At 35.4% G+C, this 21,553-nt stretch overlaps 1 protein-coding gene across 6 annotated transcripts in view; it reads left to right on the top strand.

Annotated features, from left to right (window-relative positions):
* DPH6 (diphthamine biosynthesis 6) overlaps window positions 1-21,553 on the top strand; it is a 385,926-nt gene that overhangs the window by 157,254 nt on the left and 207,119 nt on the right. For 4 of the 6 annotated variants that reach the window (XR_010109896.1, XM_063596530.1, XM_063596531.1 and 1 more), the window contains exons 7-8: window positions 7,308-7,402; window positions 15,606-15,693. Coding sequence is in view for 5 of the 6 variants with exons in the window: in XM_063596530.1 (XP_063452600.1) it covers window positions 7,308-7,402; window positions 15,606-15,693 (183 nt within the window). In the remaining variant the exon portion in view is untranslated. Of the gene's footprint in view, window positions 1-7,307; window positions 7,403-15,605; window positions 16,115-16,998; window positions 18,304-21,553 lie in introns of those variants that run through there. The other 2 variants (XM_003816713.5, XM_063596529.1) reach the window with 2 other exon arrangements.

The raw sequence follows: 21,553 nt of genomic DNA, 5'->3' as shown, positions 1-21,553 counted from the left end.
CAATCAAACTAGAACTCAGGATTGAGAAACTCACTCAAAACCACTCAACTACATGGAAACTGAACAACCTGCTCCTGAATGTCTACTGGGTACATAACGAAATGAAGGCAGAAATAAAGATGTTCTTTGAAACCAACGAGAACAAAGACACAACATACCAGAATCTCTGGGACACATTCAAAGCAGTGTGTTGAGGGAAATTTATAGCACTAAATGCCCACAAGAGAAAGTAGGAAAGATCTAAACTTGACACCCTAACATCACAATTAAAAGAACTAGAGAAGCAAGAGCAAACACATTCAAAAGCTAGCAGAAGGCAAGAAATAACTAAGATCAGAGCAGAACTGAAGGAAATAGAGACACAAAAAAACCCTTCAAAAAATCAGTGAATCCAGGAGCTGGTTTTTTGAAAAGATCAACAAAATTGATGGACTGCTAGCAAGATGAATAAAGAAGAAAAGAGAGAAGAATCAAATAGATGCAATAAAAAATGACAAATGGGGATATCACCACCGATCCCACAGAAATACAAACTACCATCAGAGAATACTGTAAACACCTCTATGCAAATAAACTAGAAAATCTAGAAGAAATGGATAAATTCCTGGACACATAGACTCTCCCAAGACTAAACCAGGAAGAAGTTGAATCTCTGAATAGACCAGTAACAGGCTCTGAAATTGAGGCAATAATTAATAGCTTACCAATAAAAACAGTCCAGGACCAGATGGATTCACAGCTGAATTCTACCAGAGGTACAAGGAGGAGCTGGTACCATTCCTTCTGAAACTATTCCAATCAATAGAAAAAGAGGAAATCCTCCGTAACTCATTTTATGAGGCTACCATCATCCTGATACCAAAGCCTGGCAGAGACACCACAAAAAAAGAGAATTTTAGACCATATCCTTGATGAACATTGATGCAAAAATCCTCAATAAAATACTGGCAAACCGAATCCAGCAGCACATCAAAAAGCTTATTCACCATGATCAAGTGGGCTTCATCCCTGGGATGCAAGGCTGGTTCAACATATGAAAATCAATAAACGTAATCCAGCACATAAACAGAACCAAAGACAATAAGCACATGATTATTTCAATAGATGCAGAAAAGACCTTTCACAAAATTCAACAACGCTTCATGCTAAAAACTCTGAATAAATTAGGTATTGATGGGACGTATCTCAAAATAATAAGAGCTATCTGTGTCAGACCCACAGCCAATATCATACTGAATGGACAAAAACTGGAAGCATTCCCTTTGAAAACTGGCACAAGACAGGGATGCCCTCTCTCACCACTCCTATTCAACATAGTGTTGGAAGTTCTGGCCAGGGCAATCAGGCAGGAGAAGGAAATAAAGGGCATTCAATTAGGAAAAATGAAGTCAAATTGTCCCTGTTTGCAGATGACATGATTGTATATCTAGAAAACCCCATCGTCTCAGCCCAAAATCTCCTTAAGCTGATAAGCAATTTCAGCAAAGTCTCAGGATACAAAATCAATGTGCAAAAATCACAAGCATTCTTATACACCAATAATAGACAGAGAGCCGAATCATGAGTGAACTCCCATTCACAATTGCTTCAAAGGGAATAAAATACCTAGGAATCCAACTTACAAGGGATGTGAAGGACCTCTTCAAGGAGAACTACAAACCACTGCTCAATGAAATAGAAGAGGATACAAACAAATGGAAGAATATTCCATGCTCATGGGTAGGAAGAATCAATATCGTGAAAATGGCCATACTGCCCAAGGTAATTTATAGATTCAATGCCATCCCCATCAAGCTACCAGTGACTTTCTTCACAGAATTGGAAAAAACTACTTTAAAGTTCATATGGAACCAAAAAAGAGCCCACATTGCCAAGTCAATGCTAAACCAATAGAACAAAGCTGGAGGCATCATGCTACCTGACTTCAAACTATACTACAAGGCTACAGTAACCAAAACGGCATGGTACTGGTACCAAAACAGAGATATAGACCAATGGAACAGAACAGAGCCCTCAGATATAATGCCGCATATCTACAACTATCCGATCTTGAGAAAAACAAGCAATGGGGAAAGGATTCCCTATTTAATAAATGGTGCTGGGAAAACTGGCTAGCTACATGTAGAAAGCTGAAACTGGATCCCTTCCTTACACCTTATACAAACATTAATTCAAGATGGATTAAAGACTTACATGTTAGACCTAAAACCATAAAAACCCTAGAAGAAAACCTGGGCAATACCATTCAGTACATAGGCATGGGCAAGGACTTCATGTCTAAAACACCAAAAGCAATGGCAACAAAAGCCAAAATTGACAAATGGGATCTAATTAAACTAAAGAGCTTCTGCACAGCAAAAGAAACCACCATCAGTGTGAACAGGCAACCTACAGAATGGGAGAAAATTTTTGCAACGTACTCATCTGACAAAGGGCTAATATCCAGAATCTATAGTGAACTCAAACAAATTTACAAGAAAAAAACAACCCCATCAGAAAATTGGCGAAGAATATGAACAGACACTTCTCAAAAGAAGACATTTATGCAGTCAAAAAACACATGAAAAAATGCTCATCATCACTGGCCATCAGAGAAATGCAAGTCAAAACCACAATGAGATACCATCTCACACCAGTTAGAATGGCAATCATTAAAAAGTCAGGAAACAACAGGTGCTGGAGAGGATGTGGAGAAATAGGAACACTTTTACACTGTTGGGACTGTAAACTAGTTCAACCATTGTGGAAGTTGGTGTGGCGACTCCTCAGGGATCTAGAACTAGAAATACCATTTGACCCAGCCATCCCATTCCTGGGTATATACCCAAAGGATTATAAATCATGCTGCTGTAAAGACACATGCACACATATGTTTATTGCAGCACTATTCACAATAGCAAAGACTTGGAACCAACCCAGATGTCCAACAATGATAGACTGGATTAAGAAAATGTGGCACATATACACCATGGAATACTGTGCAGCCATAAAAAATGATGAGTTCATGTCCTTTGTAGGGACATGGATGAAGCTGGAAACCATCATTCTCAGCAAAGTATCGCAAGGACAAAAAACCAAACACCATATGTTCTCACCCCATAGGTGGGAATTGAACAAAGAGAACACATGGACACAGGAAGGGGAACATCACACACCGGGGCCTGTTGTGGGGTGGGGGTAGCGGGGAGGGATAGCATTAGGAGATATACCTAATGCTAAATGATGAGTTAATGGGTGCAGCACATCAACATGGCACATGTATACATGTGTAACAAACCTGCACGTTGTGCACATGTACCCTAAAACTTAAAGTATAATAATTAAAAAAAGTGAAACAATAAACACACTTTTATACAAATGAAAATTATATTATAAAATATGTTTTTGAAGAAATCGTATTGCCTTTTTTTATTATTATTATACTTTAAGTTCTGGGATATATGTGCAGAATGTGCAGGTTTGTTACATAGGTATACACGTGCCATGGTGGTTTGCTGCAACCATCAACCTGTTATCTACATTAGGTATTTCTCCTAATGCTATCCCTCCCCTAGCCCCCGACCCCCTGACAGGCTCTGGTGTGTGATGTTCCCCTCCCTGTATCTATGTGTTCTCATTGTTCAACTCCCACTTATGAGTGAGAACATGCAGTGTTTGGTTTTCTGTTCCTGTGTTAGTTTGCTGAGAATGGTTTCCAGCTTCATCCATGTCCCTGCAAAGGCCATGAACTTGTCCTTTTGTATGGCTGCATAGTACTCCATGCTGTATATGTGCCACATTTTCTTTATCCAGTCTATTATTGATGGGCATTTGGGTTGGTTCCAAGTCTTTGCTATTGTGACCATGCTGCAGTAAACATACGGGTTCATGTATCTTTATAGTAGAATGATTTATAATCCTTTGGGTATATATCCGGTAATGGGATCGCTGGGTCAAATGGTATTTCTAGTTCTAGATCCTTGAGGAATTGCCACACTGTCTTCCACAATGGTTGAACTAATTTACACTCCCACCAACAGTGTAAAAGTGTTCCTATTTTTCCACATCCTCTCCAGCATCTGCTGTTTCCTGACTTGTTAATGATCGCCAATCTAACTGGCATGAGATGGTATCTCATTGTGGTTTTGATTTGCATTTCTCTAATGACCAGTGATGATGAGCTTTTTTTCATGTTTGTTGGCCACATAAATGTCTTCTTTTGTGAAGTGTCTGTTCATATCCTTCACCTACTTTTTGATGGGGTTGTTTGTTTTTTTTCTTGTAAATTTGTTTAAGTTCCTTGTAGATTCTGGATATTAGCCCTTTTCCAGATGGGTAGCTTGCAAAAATTTTCTCCCATTCTGTAGGTTGCCTGTTCACTCTGAAGATAGTTGCTTTTGCTGTGCAGAAGCTCTCTAGTTTAATCAGATCCCATTTGTAGCTGTTCCTTCTCCTCATCCCTGCATGTATAGGGGTGGTAACGACTATGCCAGTGGTTCTCAATGAGGGGTGATTTTATAATTTTATTTTTATTTTTTTGAGACGGAGTTTCACTCTTGACCCTCAGGCTGGAGTGCAATGGTGCGATCTCGGCTCACTGCAACCTCCGCCTCCTGGGTTCAAGCGATTCTCCTGCCTCAGCCTCCTGAGTAGCTGGGATTTTTTTTCCACAAATGACACCTGGCAATGTCTGCAGACATTTTTGATTGTCATGACTTTGAAGGCTATTAGCATCTAGTTCCTGGCCTCGGCCTTGAAGTTCTCTCTATACTTCTCTTAATGAACGTATCAAATGTCATAGCTTTAAATACATCCGTATAAGAAGAACTTAGTGAAAGAATAGATGGCATGAAAATTATGTGTTTTTCAATGTAGTTTGTTATTTTTGTGTACTTAAATTATGAAAAGAATCATGAAAATTCATTGAGAAATTAAACTTTTCAAAAATCTATTAATGATTTAGTATTTTTCATTACAATGATACTGATAGAGAAACTTATCAAAGAGAATGGCAAAAATTGCATTTGGAATGATTAAGTGCTAGGATACAATAATCCCAATTTTGAGTCGAAGCCAGAGACAGACCTGAGATAGCTTAGGAATAAAGTTGCTGTTTTCTATGAACAGTGTAAATATTAGTAATACTAACTTTAAGAAAGGTAAATAGAAAGGTTGTACACCATAAATAAGTGTCTGGAATGTGCACATCTGGATGCTTCACATACCTAAACTGACCTTTCTATCACATGCATACGTCATGCTTTTGTGCTACAAAGATTCTGCTTTTTAATAAGGTGCTGTGTCTTAGAAGATTCATTAAAGAAAGTGGCTGACATAGGCTTTACTTCTTGAGGAGGTTCTCTCAAGACATCAAAGGGCCTTTGAGCTGGCTAAAAGTAATCCAGCAAAGCTGAATTTTTCTCTGAGTACTTGTGTCTATTAGAGCTTGAAGCCTGGAGAATTTAGAGAAGCCACAGAAGATATTGTAAGGATTTAGTCATACTATTTCCTGGTTCCTCAGCCATAGAAACCACTGGGTTCTTTATCCCAATTTCTTGACTTGGAACCTATGTGTCAATACTGGTGAATCAGTAATAGAAAGGGAGAAGACATTGTGCCTATTCATTTATAGAGGCAATATCGCTGTTGCGTCATTAGTGTGTGATGTTAAAATACAGAGTACAGTATATTTGGTAAGCTTCAAGAGACCAAGAAGGTTGTCTCATTATCTTGTTTACTTTTGAAACTTCATCATCTAGCAAGGCCTGGCTAATAACTATTTTTCAAAAAGTGTTTGTCGAAGAACTGACTGAACGAATGAATGTGATAGAAATATTTTATGTGAATTGAAAATATCACTGGGTACATCCAGATTTTAAAGTCTCCTGTTGAATATATGAGTCTTTTATAATGGTAATATTTTGGTTTAACATAGCAGCTTACATTATTTTACTAGGGACTAAGAGAACCACTTCTATAGGATAATAACCATACCAAATTTAATTTAAAAATGTAGTTATTCTTTGGTGGTGGATTACAGAAATTATACAGAACTTCAGTAAAACATTTTCTAATAAAAGAATTCTAATAAATGATAAGGTGTACTCCCCACATAAAGAGAGTGGTCATAAGTTATAAAGGTGTAATTAGAAAGTTCATTTGGTGGAAAGTTGTTAGAAAGGGTGATTAGCACAGAGTAGAAAGGAGAGTGCTCCCCAGCACTGATGCCAGACATATGCCAACCAGATAGGAGATTTTTTTACTCTCAATATCAAGACTATTTAAATGGTATGGCTTATATTTAATGCAAATCATAGGTTTTTTTGTGTTTTGCTGCTTGGTTTTTTTTTCTTTTTTTTAATTTCAGGTTTGATTAGACAAATTTGTAAGTTACCCAACCTTTCTTGTAGTTGGACCTTCTTAAGGCTTGTCTGCAGCTTTGGAACTTTACTAGTTCTCAGTGCCCTTGGAACTTTCCTAATAACAACTGCAAGCATAATAAACATGTATGTGACTTCTTTTTGTTCATGGGCCTAAGGAAAGGCCTTATATTGCTTTTTCTGTATCCTTGAGAAATTCACTAAACACAGCGTTTTCATTCCCTTCCACTTAAAGGCAAAGAATTGGGGGAGCCCAATTTGGCTGCATATATTTTTGTTTATTACATTGTGACTGAATCTAGCTTTGAATCTGAGGCTAGTGTCATTCCCCAAATTTACAATAATCTTAATTTTGTGTGTGTGTGTGTGTGTGTGTGTGTGTGTGTGTGTGTGTGTGTGTGTGTGTGTTTTGTTTTTCGTTTTTATTTTTGACGGAGTCTCGCTCTGTCGCCCAGGCTGATCTCGGCTCACTGTAAACTCGGCTGAGCTCCGTCTTCCGGGTTTACGCCATTCTCCCGCCTCAGCCTCCCGAGTAGCTGGGACTGCAGGCGCCCACCACCACGCCCGGCTAATTTTTTTGTATTTTTAGTAGAGATGGTGTTTCACCATGTTAGCCAGGATGGTCTCGATCTCCTGACCTTGTGATCCGCCCGCCTTGGCCTCCCAAAGTGCTGGGATTACAGGCGTGAGCCACCACGCCTGGCCTCTTAATGTTTTTTTTTTTTTAAGAGTTTTGGCATTCTTAGGGATCCTATGCCTTATGATAACATTTTTGAAATGGCTTTAAACATGTTTTAGGAAGAAATATAATTAGTTTTCCTTACCTTGCAAACTATTTTGGAATTAAAGTTTTTTGTATGGATTTTTTAGTACCAGATAAGATAAGAGAGCATTTATGCTGTCTAATTTTAAACTTCTTTCTTGTTTTTTGTGTTTTCCTATTTTCAGCTTTCTAAGAAGTATGGAGTACATGTTTGTGGAGAAGGTGGAGAGTATGAAACTTTCACTTTGGATTGCCCTCTATTTAAGAAGAAAATAATTGTGTAAGATATCATTTCAGCATTTTCTTTTTTTCCCATAAATTTAAGTGATGGAAGCAACTGAACATTAAGCTTGAGGCAACTTTTGTTGGGAAAAATAGAACATGTCCTCTAAGTTCACAAACACTCAATTTGTTTAATACCAGTGAAGTTATCTGAATACCTAAATCAATACCTGACAAGACGAGGCCTTCATAGAAGGCTATAAACTTTTTAGACATTGCACTTTCGTTTACTTGCTGATTATGGCCTGCAGTAAAACTGGTACCTACACACTGACACTTTTATCCTTTCATGAAGTGTGAATTGCCTGTATTATTTGTCTTTCATTACAGCTACATTTGATAAACTGCCACATCAGTAGCCTGTGGGTTCCATTAACTCCTTCCTCTTTTTTCTTTTTCTTGGCTTTAACAACTCAGAATGGTAATGCTAAACATTTCTCTTCAGTTATTTGGGGTTATTTTTACACATAAACTTTGTTTTTAAATGAATTTAGTTGATGGTGAGTAGTGTGATTTCTTTGCCATAAATTGTTAAAATTAGTGTAGTGAAAAACAGAAACTTTCTTCAGTTTGTTACCTTATTATCCATGCTCTAATTTATGTTGCTCTCTTTATATGCTAATAGAACACTATCTGCTTTTCTTAAGCCTGTATGCATCATGGAAAAGATTGTCAGAGTTATGCTTGATTGAATGGAAGGCTTCAATATTTCTAACACTAAGACTTAACCTCTTTGTGCATATTAATAATGAGGGAAGGAGTGACCTAAGAAAATTAAGACAACAACTCTAGGTGGATTTTCTTAAAAAATGCAATTATTTTGTAAAATATGACAAGACATTTTCATTACCATATGCAATATTCATGCACTCTTGCTTTCATATTCTTCTAATTTCTTTTCCATTAATAATCAACATAATCATTATTTATTTGACAAATACTCATCAAGTATCTATTACATCCAAAGTGTTCTCCTGGGCACCACTGATGTTCAAATAGTTTCTGCCTTCAAAGGGGTAGAAAAAGACATCTGTGTGTAATTACGATAAAAGGTGGTAAAAAATAAGTCATAAGTTTATTTATGGGAGAGGACATATTTCTTTTGCCCATGATGATCCCAAAACAATTAATGAGTCAACTATTGATAAGTTATTACTTCTATGAAATAATACTGTTATATTATTCAAGAAAAACATTTGCAAGCTAGTGTGAAATTATAGTAGAAAATTTAGGATATATTTACTTATTAATATAGGACTAACCAAATTAGGGAAAAAAAGCACAGCAATAAGTGGAAAACATGCCAAAGAATACTTTCTCTATTTGCCAGACAAATTGAGGTCCCAGAGCACCTGGAAGTCTTTATGGACAACATGGAATTACAAGACATGTACTGCTTTACTCTACATAACCAGAAGATATGTTTATCACAGTATTTTAGATCTAGAATATGAATCCTTTTCAACCTCCTCATTTTGTAGACAAAGAAACCTAAGCCTGACAGAGACAGTGGCATGAAGGGAATTACTCATGCTGTTAAAGAGAAGATGTCAGGGAAGGTGGTTAGAACCCTCTAGTGCTAAAATGAGCTGTTCAGTGCAAAGTGTGAGTAGAACTCTGCAAGTTGCTGCCCTGCTCTGTAGTTCTTCCTGTAACCAAAGAGATGGACAGGCAAATCAACAATAACTGATAGGTGCTACCACGCAGGTATGTACCTTGTAAACACAAAGGAAGCCCTGTCTTTTCATTGTTACTCGTTTATGAGTTAATCACCAATCTGATTCTGATGCTTAAGCATATTCTTTGCTTTTTTTTTTCTTCATAGGCTATGCCTCACTTCAGCTTCATACTTTTCTTTTGTGATACCTTTTCTCTAGATTGCCTTCTCATTTCTGACCATTTTGCTGAATCCTTTCATTTTTATATGCTTTGGCTGCCATTGCCTCCAGTGCTTGTTCTCATACTTATCAGAGCATATACATTAGGCTATTTGCTAAATACTGTTGGACTAATTTGTAATTTGTTGTTGTTTATTTTTGTTTATATATGGTGTTTCACATACTTTTATGTATTTCTTTGTTAGGTTATAACTTGAAGTTATAGGTTGGGAAATATCCTCATTTGGCAGAAAAAGGATATCACTTAATATAAACAAAATCTCCCCTCCTCTTTAAAATTGAAATGTCCTAAGCATACCTGCCTGATACACAGTAAATGCAAAGATGTGAGTGAACATGTTTTGTGCATTCTAAAACTGTATGTAAATGAAAGTTATATTATTTAGAGATAATCTTCCATATAATACAATTAAAAGATGAGCTTAGTTCCTGTAACTGTTTTTTAACAATTGAGTATTAATAATTCTGGATCCAATCATTTAGAATTCATTTTGGGGACAGATTTTATAACTTCTGTTATATTTGATGTAATAATTGTCTGCCACTATTAGCATGCAACTAATCATTTATTAGGAATCCTACTTCAAACGTCTGGTTCAAATGACATTTTATTTTTTACAAAAAAAGACTACCTCTAAGGCGAGAAAAAATAAATTTTACATGCAGACTTATTTGATTATAATTAGATATCTTTTTTGAGGCAGGGGAGGGGTCAGGTGGGCCAATGTAATCATGAGGATCCTTAGAAGAAAGAGGCAGAAGGGTCCGAGTCAGAGAACGGGGTGTAACAACGGAAGTAGACTAGAGTGACATGGAGCCATGAGCCAAGAAATGTGGGAAGCTTCTACAAGCTAGAAAAAGCAAGGAACAGATTCTCCTCTAAAGTCCCAAGACAGAATGCAGTTGTACCAATACCTTGGGGGTTTGTTTGTTTGTTTGTTTTTAAATTATACTTTTAAGTTCTAGGGTACATGTGAAGAATGTGCAGGTTTGTTACGTAGGTATACATGTGCCATGGTGGTTTGCTGCAACCATCAACCCATAACCTACGTTAGGTATTTCTCCTAATGTTATGCTTCCCCCAGCCCCCCACCCCTGACAGGCCCCGGTGCGTGATGTTCCCCTCCCTGTGTCCATGTGTTCTCATTGTTCAACTCCCACTTGTGAGTGAGAACATGCAGTGTTTGGTTTTCTGTTTTTGTGATAGTTTGCTGAGAATGATGGTTTTCAGCTTCATCCTTGTCCCTGAAAGGACATGAACTCATCCTTTTTTCTGGCTGCATAGTATTCCATGCTGTATATGTGCCACATTTTCTTTATCCAGTCTATTGTTGATGGACATTTAGGTTGGTTCCAAGTCTTTGCTATGTGAATAGTGCCACAATAAACATACATGTGCATGTGTCTTTATAGTAGAATGATTTATAATCCTTTGGGTATATACATAGTAATGGGATTGCTGGGTCAAATGGTATTTCTAGGTCTAGATCCTTGAGGAATCGCCACACTGTCTTCCATAATGGTTGAACTAATTTACACTCCCACCAACAAAGTAAAAGCATTCCTATTTCTCCACATCCTCTCCAGCATGTGTTGTTTCCTGACTTCTTAATGATCGCCAGTCTAACTGGCGTGAGATGGTATCTCATTGTGGTTTTGATTTGCATTTCTCTAATGACAAGTGATGATGAGCATTTTTTCATATGTCTGTTGGCTGCATAAATGTCTTCTTTTGAGAAGTGTCTGTTTATATCCTTTGCCCACTTTTTGATGGGGTTGTTTGTTTTTTTCTTGTAAATTTGTTTAAGTTCTTTCCAGATTCCACGATTGAATCTTTTTTGTATAATGAAGTAATTTAGAGAGATCAGTGTGGTTCTAGAAGTTTATTATGCCAGGTGCAGTGGCTCACGCCTGTAATCACAACACTTTGGGAGGGCAGGGCAAGAAGATCACTTGAGGCCAGGAGTTCGAGACTGCAGTCATCTATAATTGCACCACAGAACTCCAACCTGGGCAACATTGCAAGACCCTGTCTCTAAAAAAAAAACAATATGAATAACAATAATAAAAAATAATAAATAAGTAGAAGTTTATTATGAGATACCTTTTGCCCAAATTCCAATTAACATTTTAAAATGTTTTTAGGAAAGACTAGTGTAACAGGCTTTGTCTGGAAATAATTTTTTATATTTCTACCTAGAACAGTTTACAATTCACTTTTCGTGTCTATTGACAGATGAAGTCATTCACCTCTAGATAGAAATTTTGAGATGAGAAAATGAGTTTTTTCCCTGAGAAGCCCTCCTGAGAAGAATTATAGCCTAGCTTTTAAGAGAAAAGGATAATTGTAGGTCCTCAAATTAGAAACCTGCTCTCTTATTACTTATTTTACATATATATGTATATTCATAACTAAAATCTTAAGGTAGTGTTAATGAAAGTAGTCATTTTCTTCTCTCTTCATGTATATATTTTTATGTCAGTATTTGAGACAATTCTATAGTTCTGTTTTAATCATCAATATCACTGTATTACTGCTACAAAGTTGCCACATATGGGATGGATGGATGGATGGATGGATGGATGGGTGGACGGAAGAATAAGAATGAAAAAAGAAGAAAGGAAGAACCAAATCCTATGGTTAAAACACTTTATCCTCATTTTCATCCCCACCTACTCATATTTTCTGCCCACTCAAGGCATAACTCAATACAGAACACCGTAATGCCGTGTTTCAAAATGAGTATAAAGCAAGTACTTTATCTTATTTGCCGCCTTACATTGATTCTGTATCATCTGAGAATTTATTTAAATTTATGAGCTATTTTCCTTATATTTAAATTTTCAGACCTACTAATCTTTATTTTTATTATGGTAGAGATATCATATAGTGTTATTGGTGTATATATATGTGCATATATGAATATGTTTATATATGCAATATGCATGTATGAGAAAGTGTGTACAGTCATGAGTCACTTAGTGTGGAAACATTCTGAGAAATGCATTGTTAGGCAATTTTGTCATTTTGCAAGCACCAGAGTATACTTATACAAATATAGATGGTATAGCCTACTACATACCTAGGCTATATGCTCCTAGGCTATAAACCTGGACACCATATTACTGTACTGGAGACTGAATAACTGTAACACAGTGGTAAATATTCATATATCTAAATGTATCTAAGCATAGAAAAGGTACAGTAAAAATATGATATAAAAATTTTTTTAAATGGTACACCTGTACAGGGCACTTAACATGAATGAAGCTTACAGGACTGAAAGTTGCTCTGGGTGAGTCAGTGAGTGAGTGGTGAGTGAATGGAAGGCCTAGGACATTAGTGTACACTACTGTAGACTTTAAAAGCACTGTACACTTAGGCTACACTAAATTCATTTTAAAAATAAAATTGTGCTACAACATTATGACAGCTATGATGTCACTAGGTGATAGGAATTTTCCAGCTCCATTATGATCTTATGGCACCACCGTAATACCCAGTCAGCCTTTAACCAAAAATAGCATTATGTGGCACGTGACTATATTCACATGAAGATAGGTAATTGAAAAATCACTGTGAGTTTCTAATAGTTTCACTAATTAGTGTGTAATTGTGAGGATACTTAACAAAGTTTAACTGTACATTCATTTATTCAACAAATATCTAATGAATATTAGGCAATGTACTTTATACAGAGCTCAGGGTGGGGTAGAACAGGGACAGGCAGACAAAGATGAACAAAACTGGTTCCTCTCTCAGAAGAAAGGCACACAAACACATAATTATAATGTAGTGGATGTGTTATGAAAGGGCTATAAATGCAATACTGAAGCACATAAAGGAGAAAACTAGTACTGTCTGAGGGTGTCAGGGAAGGCTTCATGGAAATAACATTTGAGATGTCTGTGAGGATAAGTGTGAGTCTGTGGGGAATATCTGTATATCTTTTAGTGAATACAGAAACCGTATGTTTGAGCAAGAGAGGTAAACAGTGGTTCGGTCCCAGCCTAGCGTAGTTGTCCTTTTAGAGGAGAGGTGGGGACAAAGACCATGGCTGAGTCTCAAGAGGGAATACCATTTTTTTTGTTTTTGAGGTGAGAGTTAGGGCCTGACCCCAACACCTCAGGAGGCTGGTATCAAGGAAGAGAGGCCCAAACCAAACCCAGCTGCCCATTTGATGTTGTTAAGTAGGGGTAAGCCTAGCGTAGTAATGAAAGAGAACATGGGCATGCTCTTGGCTGTGGAAAAGACCTAGCTATATGACAGGTGGTAACTGCTACACTGATTAATGGAGAAAGGAAAGGAGGACAGCCAGCTGGGGAGCATTTTTGCTGTGGCACAATTGTTTTCTGGATTAATCTGAGGATATTCTGACAGATTCTGCTTTCAGGATTCAGAGAAATCCATGAAGCGGAGACCAGAGTTCCTTGAGATTTGAGTGTCACTGTGATAGTATATGAGAGAGAAGAGCAATAGTGAGTGGTATTATTCTGCTTGAAACTAAAAGCTGTTCATTTGAAATCTAGTCTCTCCCAGTTGACTCTTCCTTTGTATAAGTGAATGAAATTATGTTAGCCAATTAGAAATTATGAATTTAATAGAATTTATAAAAACTGGAGTCTTCTTCATTTAGTGCTCAGAATGTCATATATTTTCTCTGGATAATAATCTTGATTCAGATCATTTAAGCTATTTGCTGTCATCCCTCTGTTTCTAGTGGGGATAACTGACATGAGAAGGGAGGACCTAAAACCCTTTCTACTGAGATACTATTAGTTCAGGTTAATTATAGTTTTGGCGCACCCCATTGTCAAGAATATCAAAACCAAGCTGCCTGAATTAGACATAGTTAAGGCTCAGGGTCAGTGTCCAAGGCTGAAGTCTGGAACAGATATATTGACATTTAATGTAAGAGTAAGATTGTATAATAGGAATTGAGGTTTGATTAAAGAGCCAAGATAGGACCAGAGCAGGCAACTGTGGAGGAAATGGAAAAACAGTAAGATTAGGGCTAACAAACCAAGTTGGGGTCAAGCCAGAGGGACAGGTGGTAGCAAGCAGGAGGGCCTCCTCTGTACTTTCTCTTTCTGCTGCTGCTCCTCATCATACCTGGTGGCATCTTTGGTTGATGTAGACTGTGAAGGCAAATTATATGTTTCCATCAGGATGCTGAATCTTGAATGATTCTATGTCTGTTATAAGTTGCTTTCCTTTTAATGTCATGGAAGCCTTTTTAATGTTATTTTTTCTAAGCATTAGAAAGATACATATTTGATACTAAAGGTTCATGAATGATAATTGGGGTTTTTAATCATCAAATGTACTTTTTTCTTGATCTTTCAAGTGGGAAGTAAACATTTTGCTTATGAAAGTTTAATAATTTGGAGCCAAATATTTTGAGATTTCTTCTGTTGCCACCGAGTAACTTTGCATGATACAAGTCGATTCAAAAATATTTTTACATTAGTGATAAAATGTCAATGTCAGGATTTATTTTACTGTACTACAATGGTCAAAATGCTAACTATTAACATAAACAATAGAAGTACTTCCCAAGGCACTAAAGTGATATGAAGAATTTCTATTTTTAAATTTTCAGTTGAAATTCAAAACATTATTACTCTCTTAATAAACAATAAAAAATAATTCGTTATTAGAACTTTACACATAATCTTAGTTATTCATATGTGCTTTACAGGGTATCTTTGATAAAAGTTGAGTTAATTTACATGTATCCATATGGTGCCAGCATGCAGTTCATACCATTTTACCTGAATGTGGTAATTACTATGTCAGACAATCAATTTTAATAGCAATGATACTGCAGTGTGAAGAGTTCATCTAGAGCTTAAAATCATCACCAGTACTGCTTTTGTGAAGGATAATTGAGATTTTGTGTGAAACATTGAATGAATTACCTCTTGAAAATGAAAAGAATAATGAAGATAAAGCACTAATGTTTAATGCTTAGCCTATACCAAGCAAATATGTGAAAATGAAATTGAACAGGAATTTAAGTCTTAAAATTGTTCAGAGAGCTTTGAGTGAACCTGAAAGTTGAACTCTTATGTTTTTATGAAGATAGAAAGCCTCATTGTTTTTTCTTAAAAGCTTAGTATACTTGAACCTTTTCCCAATTAAATACTGGGTTATTAAAAATATTTATTAATCACTACATGTTGTATACCAATGGAGATAAATATAAAACAAGAATGTTCAGTCTCTTCTAGTCAGTAGGAGGAGTGATTTGTCACAATTTTTGTAGCATATAAATGTATTGTAAAATTTTTGTATTTCAGGGATTCATCAGAAGTAGTCATACATTCAGCTGATGCATTTGCACCTGTGGCTTATCTACGCTTTTTAGAATTGCACTTGGAGGACAAGGCAAGTAAATCTAAGATTCACAGTGATTTCAATAGAAATTTGAGATATATACATTGACTTTGCATATATAATTCTGTAACAACAGATGACAGGAAAAAGAAAATTGATTTTTATCATTAGTGTTTTTTTTTCAGCTCCTCAGTCAATAACTAAGAATTTTACAAATGCTTATAGTTTTGAGTTATATATGATACAAAAGATACTACATTTATGAAAAGTTTGCAGGTCAGTTAAAAAGGGAATAGTATATACATTAAACAACGAGAGGACAATATAAAATCAAATATTAAATCATCTAGCAGGATCACATTTAAGTTACTGTACATAAGCATTAAGGGAAGGGTTTGAGGATAAATTGGTTCGTCATTATTCAAAGCTTAAGAGAGGAAAAGGAGAAATAAAACCTTTACAAAAATATCCAGGAAAAGAGAAGTAAAAATGGAAGATGGAAAGTGAAGCAAAATTACAATAAAGAGTTTTATTTTAAATACACTGTCAAGATACAGTAAAATTTTAATTTAAAGATATCTTGTGGAATAAAGTTCTGCATTAGATTCCTTGATTGAGAGGTCTCATCCTTCAGATGTTGCTTTATATTAGTTACCATAAAAATGGTAGCTGAAATTATGTGAAGAAATGAGTGTAGTGATAGAAAAGGATTAGAAAATGTCTTATGTATATTTAGTGTTCTTTCCCCCAAGTCTTGAGGCACACCCACAGTTACATATTTTACATCATAGGAAATCTGAAGGAGTAAGAGGATTAACAAGAGTTCGGCAAAAGTAGGAAAAGAGTGGTAATGCCAAAAATCTCAAGATGAGAGGGTTTCTACAGGTGAGGATAATTATTGGTGCCAGTTCTCCAGAAGAATGACAATGGGCAGGATTAAAAATAGGTTGTGGAATTGGGCTGGATGATGACTATTGGTGACCTTTTATCAAAAAGCTGGTAACCCCCACAAGAATTAAGTTACACTATCCAAATGTTTTTCAGATTTACTTGAACCCCTAACTTATAGTTTTCTGCTACTTTTGCTACCATGTACGCACACAGAAAGTCAAAAGCACTGAATTCATGTGTAGACACTCCAGCCATTCTATGTTCAGCTCTACCCGAATAGCTCACTGTTCACCTCGTCGTTTTGGTATTTGATTGGTCTTCAGTATGACACCTCAAAGAAGCAATACTGTTACCTGAAATAGGCTGCAAAGATAACAGTATTTCAGATAACAGTATTACATCTTTGAAGTGTCATATTCACTGACACTGAATAAATATGGTGCATTTTCCTTCCTTTTTTTTTAGGTGTCCTCAGTGCCTGACAGCTACAGAACATCTAATTATATATATAATTTTTGAAAAGTGTTTTGGAACATTGTTCATTAAACCACCATTTCTATACAAGAAAATTGCACAGTATTTTCTCAGTTACTATGACTAGTTTATTTTTTTCTCATGACTCTTATTTTTTTAGAGAAACATACTTTCACTAGAAGAGGTTAGTGGAACCATTTATTAATTGGGAAAATGTCAACGGCATGTTCATTAATAGTGCCAACTTTCTTGGAATTCACTCTTTCTCTTTTGTTAACACATCTTCCCTATGACCTTTTTTTTCTTTTATTTCATCTATAAACCCCATTTCTGTAGCATTTCTTTTTTTATCACACTAGTTTCTTTTCCTCCTTCTCTCTTTCTTGCTCCAATCCCTACCAATAATGTCATGATGCAGAGGCATTTGAAAATGAAGATGAAAAGATGGTCACTTTATTTAGCCAGTCAAGCTTATTCTACTGAGTGTCGCCAAAGCGATTTATCATTTTTATTTTAAATATATTCATGGTTGAAGTGTTTCAACATTATTGGACAATTAGGAAGAATGTCCTTAACTCTTACAAGTTATTTTATAACTGATTTTTAAAATGCTGTTTTTCAGTATTAACTATGTTGACCTTAGAAAACTTTTACAAAAAATAGACTTTATGTTTTAGAACAGTTTTAGGTTCACAGCAAAAATAGAGCAGAAAATGCAGAGATTTCCCATATACCCTCTACCTCCACACATTCACAGCCTCCCCTACCGTCAATGTCTTATAATAGAGTGGTACATTTGTTACAACTGATGAACCTACATTGACACATTATTATCACCCAAAGTCCATAGTTTACATGAGGGTTCACTCTTGGTGTTGTACATAATATGGGTTTTGACAAATGTGTAATGACATTTGTCAACCGTTATAGTATTATACAGAATAATTTCACTGCCTTAAAAAATCCTCTGTGTTTTACTTATTCATCCCTCCCTCTCCTTTAACCCTTAGCAACTGATCTTTTCACTGTGTACATAGTTTTGCTTTTACCAGAATGTAATGTAGTTGAAATCATACAGTATATAGCTTTTCAGATTGGCTTCTTTCATGTATTAATATGCATTTAGGTTTCTCTATATCTTGTCATGTATATGTAGCTCATTTTTTTTTTAGTGTAGAATAAAATTTTATTGTCTGGTTCTACCACATTTCATTTGTCCATGCACCTATTGAAGAACATCTCGGTTGCTTCCATGTTTTGGCGATTATGAATAAAGCGACTATAAACATCCATGAACAGGTTTTTGTGTGAAGATAAGTTTTTTTCAGGTGTGTAAATACCAAGGAGCACAATTACTGGATCATATGGTAAGATTATGTTTAGCTTTGTAAAAAAAAACTGCCACACTGTTTTCCAAAGTAGTTGTACTATTTTGTATTCCCACCAACAATGAATGAGAGTTTCTGTTGTTCCACCTCCTGACCAGCATTGAGCATTGTAGGGATTTTGGACTTTTGCCATTCTAGTAGGTCTGAAGTGTTCTCTCATTGTTGTTTTAGTTTCAACTCCCTAAAGATATGTGATGTTGAACATCTTTTCATGTTTGTTTGCCATCTGTGTATCTCCTTTGGTGAGATGTCTCTTCAAATCTTTTGACTATTTTTAATTGGGGTTTTTGTCTTATTATTGAGTTTTAAGAGTTCCTTGCATATTTTGGATAACAGTTCTTTATCAAATATGTATTTGCAAATATGTTCTACCATTCTATGTTTTGTCTTTTCATTCTCTTAACAGTGTCTTTTACAAAGCACAAGTTTTTAATTTTAAGGAACTCCAGCTTATCAATTCCTTTTTTCTACTATTATGCTTTTAATGTTATATCTATCTGTAAAATCATTGCAAAATCCAAGGTCATCTGGATTATCTTGTCGAAGTTTGATAGCTTTGTGCTTTATGTTTATGTTTGTGATACATTCTGAATTCATTTTTGTAAAGGACATAACATCTATATATGGATTCGTTTTTAAAAATGTAGTTATTCGGTTGTTGCAGCACCATTCTTGAAAAGACTATCTTTTCTCCATCATATTGCCTTGTTCTTTTGTATATTTGTGTGGTCTATTTCTGGGCTCTCCAGTCTGTTCCACTGATGGATTTGTCTCTTTTGCAAATACCACAGTCTTGATTACTATAGCTTCGCAGTAAATATTCAAGTCAGATAGTGTTCGTCTTCCAACTTTTTTCTTCTTCCGTATTGTATTGACCATTTTGGGTTTTTTGTCTCTTCATAAAAACCTTACAATCAGTTTTTCCATATCCACAAAAAAACTTGCTTGGATTTTGACTGGGATTGAAGATCAATTTGGGAAGAATTGACATCATGACGATATTGAGTCTTTTTATCCATGAACATGCAATATCTCTTTGTTTAGTTCTTTGATTTCATTCATTGGAATTTTGTTTAGACACCTTTTTTCTCTTCATTGTTATAGCTTAATATGTTACATGCTGGCTCAATTAGGACTATTTGGGATTTTTCCTTTTTTTTTTTTCATATAACAGGCTTTAAAGTGGTATTCTTTGTGTTAATTCAGAGTTAGTTGATATGCCTCTCAGTCACAGGGTCCAGGGCTAAACTTTCACATGTTGCCAGCTTTACTCCTAAACTAACCCACATGGTAGAGAAGGAATTCTTTAGACAGAAAATGAAGTATGATTACCAAAAGAAAGATGAATAAATGCTGGAGAACAAAAATGTCAGGTACTCTTCTACATATTTTATCAAAATCACATTGTATTTCAGATGCATCTTAACGAATTAACATTCCACACCAAATATTAGTAATATCTAGAATGTAGTACCCTGAATACCACTCTGAAAATCAATCTGTTTTGTAAATTCCATCAGTTTTCATTTGCTTTATAACACATTTGCAATCTAGCTTGACCTTAATTACTTTGATGAACTGCTGTTGGCCTTTTTTCATTCTTCATAATCCTTAATGACTTTCCTTGATAATATTGGCCACCATCTCTTTGAAAATTTCCCGTATAATGGTCATATGCCTCTGTACTAGTCTGACTTTTCTGCCTTTCTTTAGATTTCTCCTATCTTCTTCAGTAGCTTCTCTTCTTTTTACCTTCAACATGCACATATGCTGCAAGTTATTTTTATAGGTCCATTCTTTTCTTTTTCAATATTTTCTTTTTCTGGAATTATGTATTTTCCGCAAGTTTACTTTTCACCTCTTTATCCAGATGATTCTAAAGTCACTCTCTTTCTAGTCTTTCTACTAACATCTACTTTCTCCTTAACTCTAGGTTCTTATTTCTGACTGGCTGCTGCACATGGCTACCAATACATGTCATTCTCATTATGTACAAAACTTGAACTCATTTTCCCCTCAAAGTGTCTTTATTCCCTATTTTTGTTATTTAACACAACTGTTCTCCTCATAGTAACTCAACCACAGAATGTTGGAATCATCTCTTAAGCTATCCTCTCATTTACTATGAATATTCAATTGATTATCTAATCTTTTATATTCTAGTCCTAATATGTACATATTTCCATCCCCATGCTTATCTCTCATTAAATTTATATCTTGCCCAACTCTTGGACAAGATACAACTAATTCGAATCCTTGCTTTCATATTCTCTATAGTCAGTTTCACTGCCATATAGATTTTCTTTCTAGTGTATGACTCCCTACACAAAATTCCACAATAGTACTTCATTATTTTCTAAGTGAATAAAATTATTAGCCATGAATGGAAGGCTATCTGACATATGGCCATAGCATCCTTTTTCAGTCTTGCTCCTAGGATTCCCCTGCCTGTCCACTTTGCTCTAGTGATACTGAACCAATGGCCACTCCCTGATTATGCCTTCTGCTTCTCTCCTTCCTTGCCTTATTCTGTCTTACCGGCTTTCCTTTCTTCTTCTCTTTTTAACTACTTAATCCTACAGACTATGCAAGATTGAACTCAAATACTCTTATACCTTTAGGCACAAGAGATGAACTGCCCTGTCAATTTGTTTCTCTTCCTTTCTTGTTGCAAATAACCTTATTTATTCTGCTTTATGTTTAGTTGTTTAAGGACTTATTCTTTCTACTAGGTTACATACAGATGTCTTGACTACTGTTCCATTTTCATCTTCATAAATTCTGTAACATCTATTAGTTCTAATAAGAACTTTTTAATTTAATTGGTTGTTATTTTCATATTTTATTTTTTATTCATAAAGAATCTTACAGGTGTGTCTCCATTTCACATTATATGCCATTTAATGAGTTCTATTTTTTTTTCCATTTATCTTGTTAGAGAAAAATGCTTTAAGCAACTAGAATGTAAAATAAAACATTTAAAAATATTGTTAGTGTAAATTTTAATTTATCATTTAGACTTTCACTTTACATATGATGACCCTTAAACTTTTCTATTAAATAATTAATCTACTTAAATTTTACCTTTAAGTTAAAATTTTAAATTATTTATATGAGTGTAAAAATGATATCAACTAAACATGGGATTCTAAACAAAA

Source organism: Pan paniscus, chromosome 16 (genome assembly GCF_029289425.2).
Source record: "Pan paniscus chromosome 16, NHGRI_mPanPan1-v2.0_pri, whole genome shotgun sequence".
NCBI lineage: Eukaryota > Metazoa > Chordata > Mammalia > Primates > Hominidae > Pan > Pan paniscus.
The sequence above is the reverse complement of the archived record's forward strand: the minus strand, read 5'-3'. Positions and strand labels throughout refer to the sequence as shown.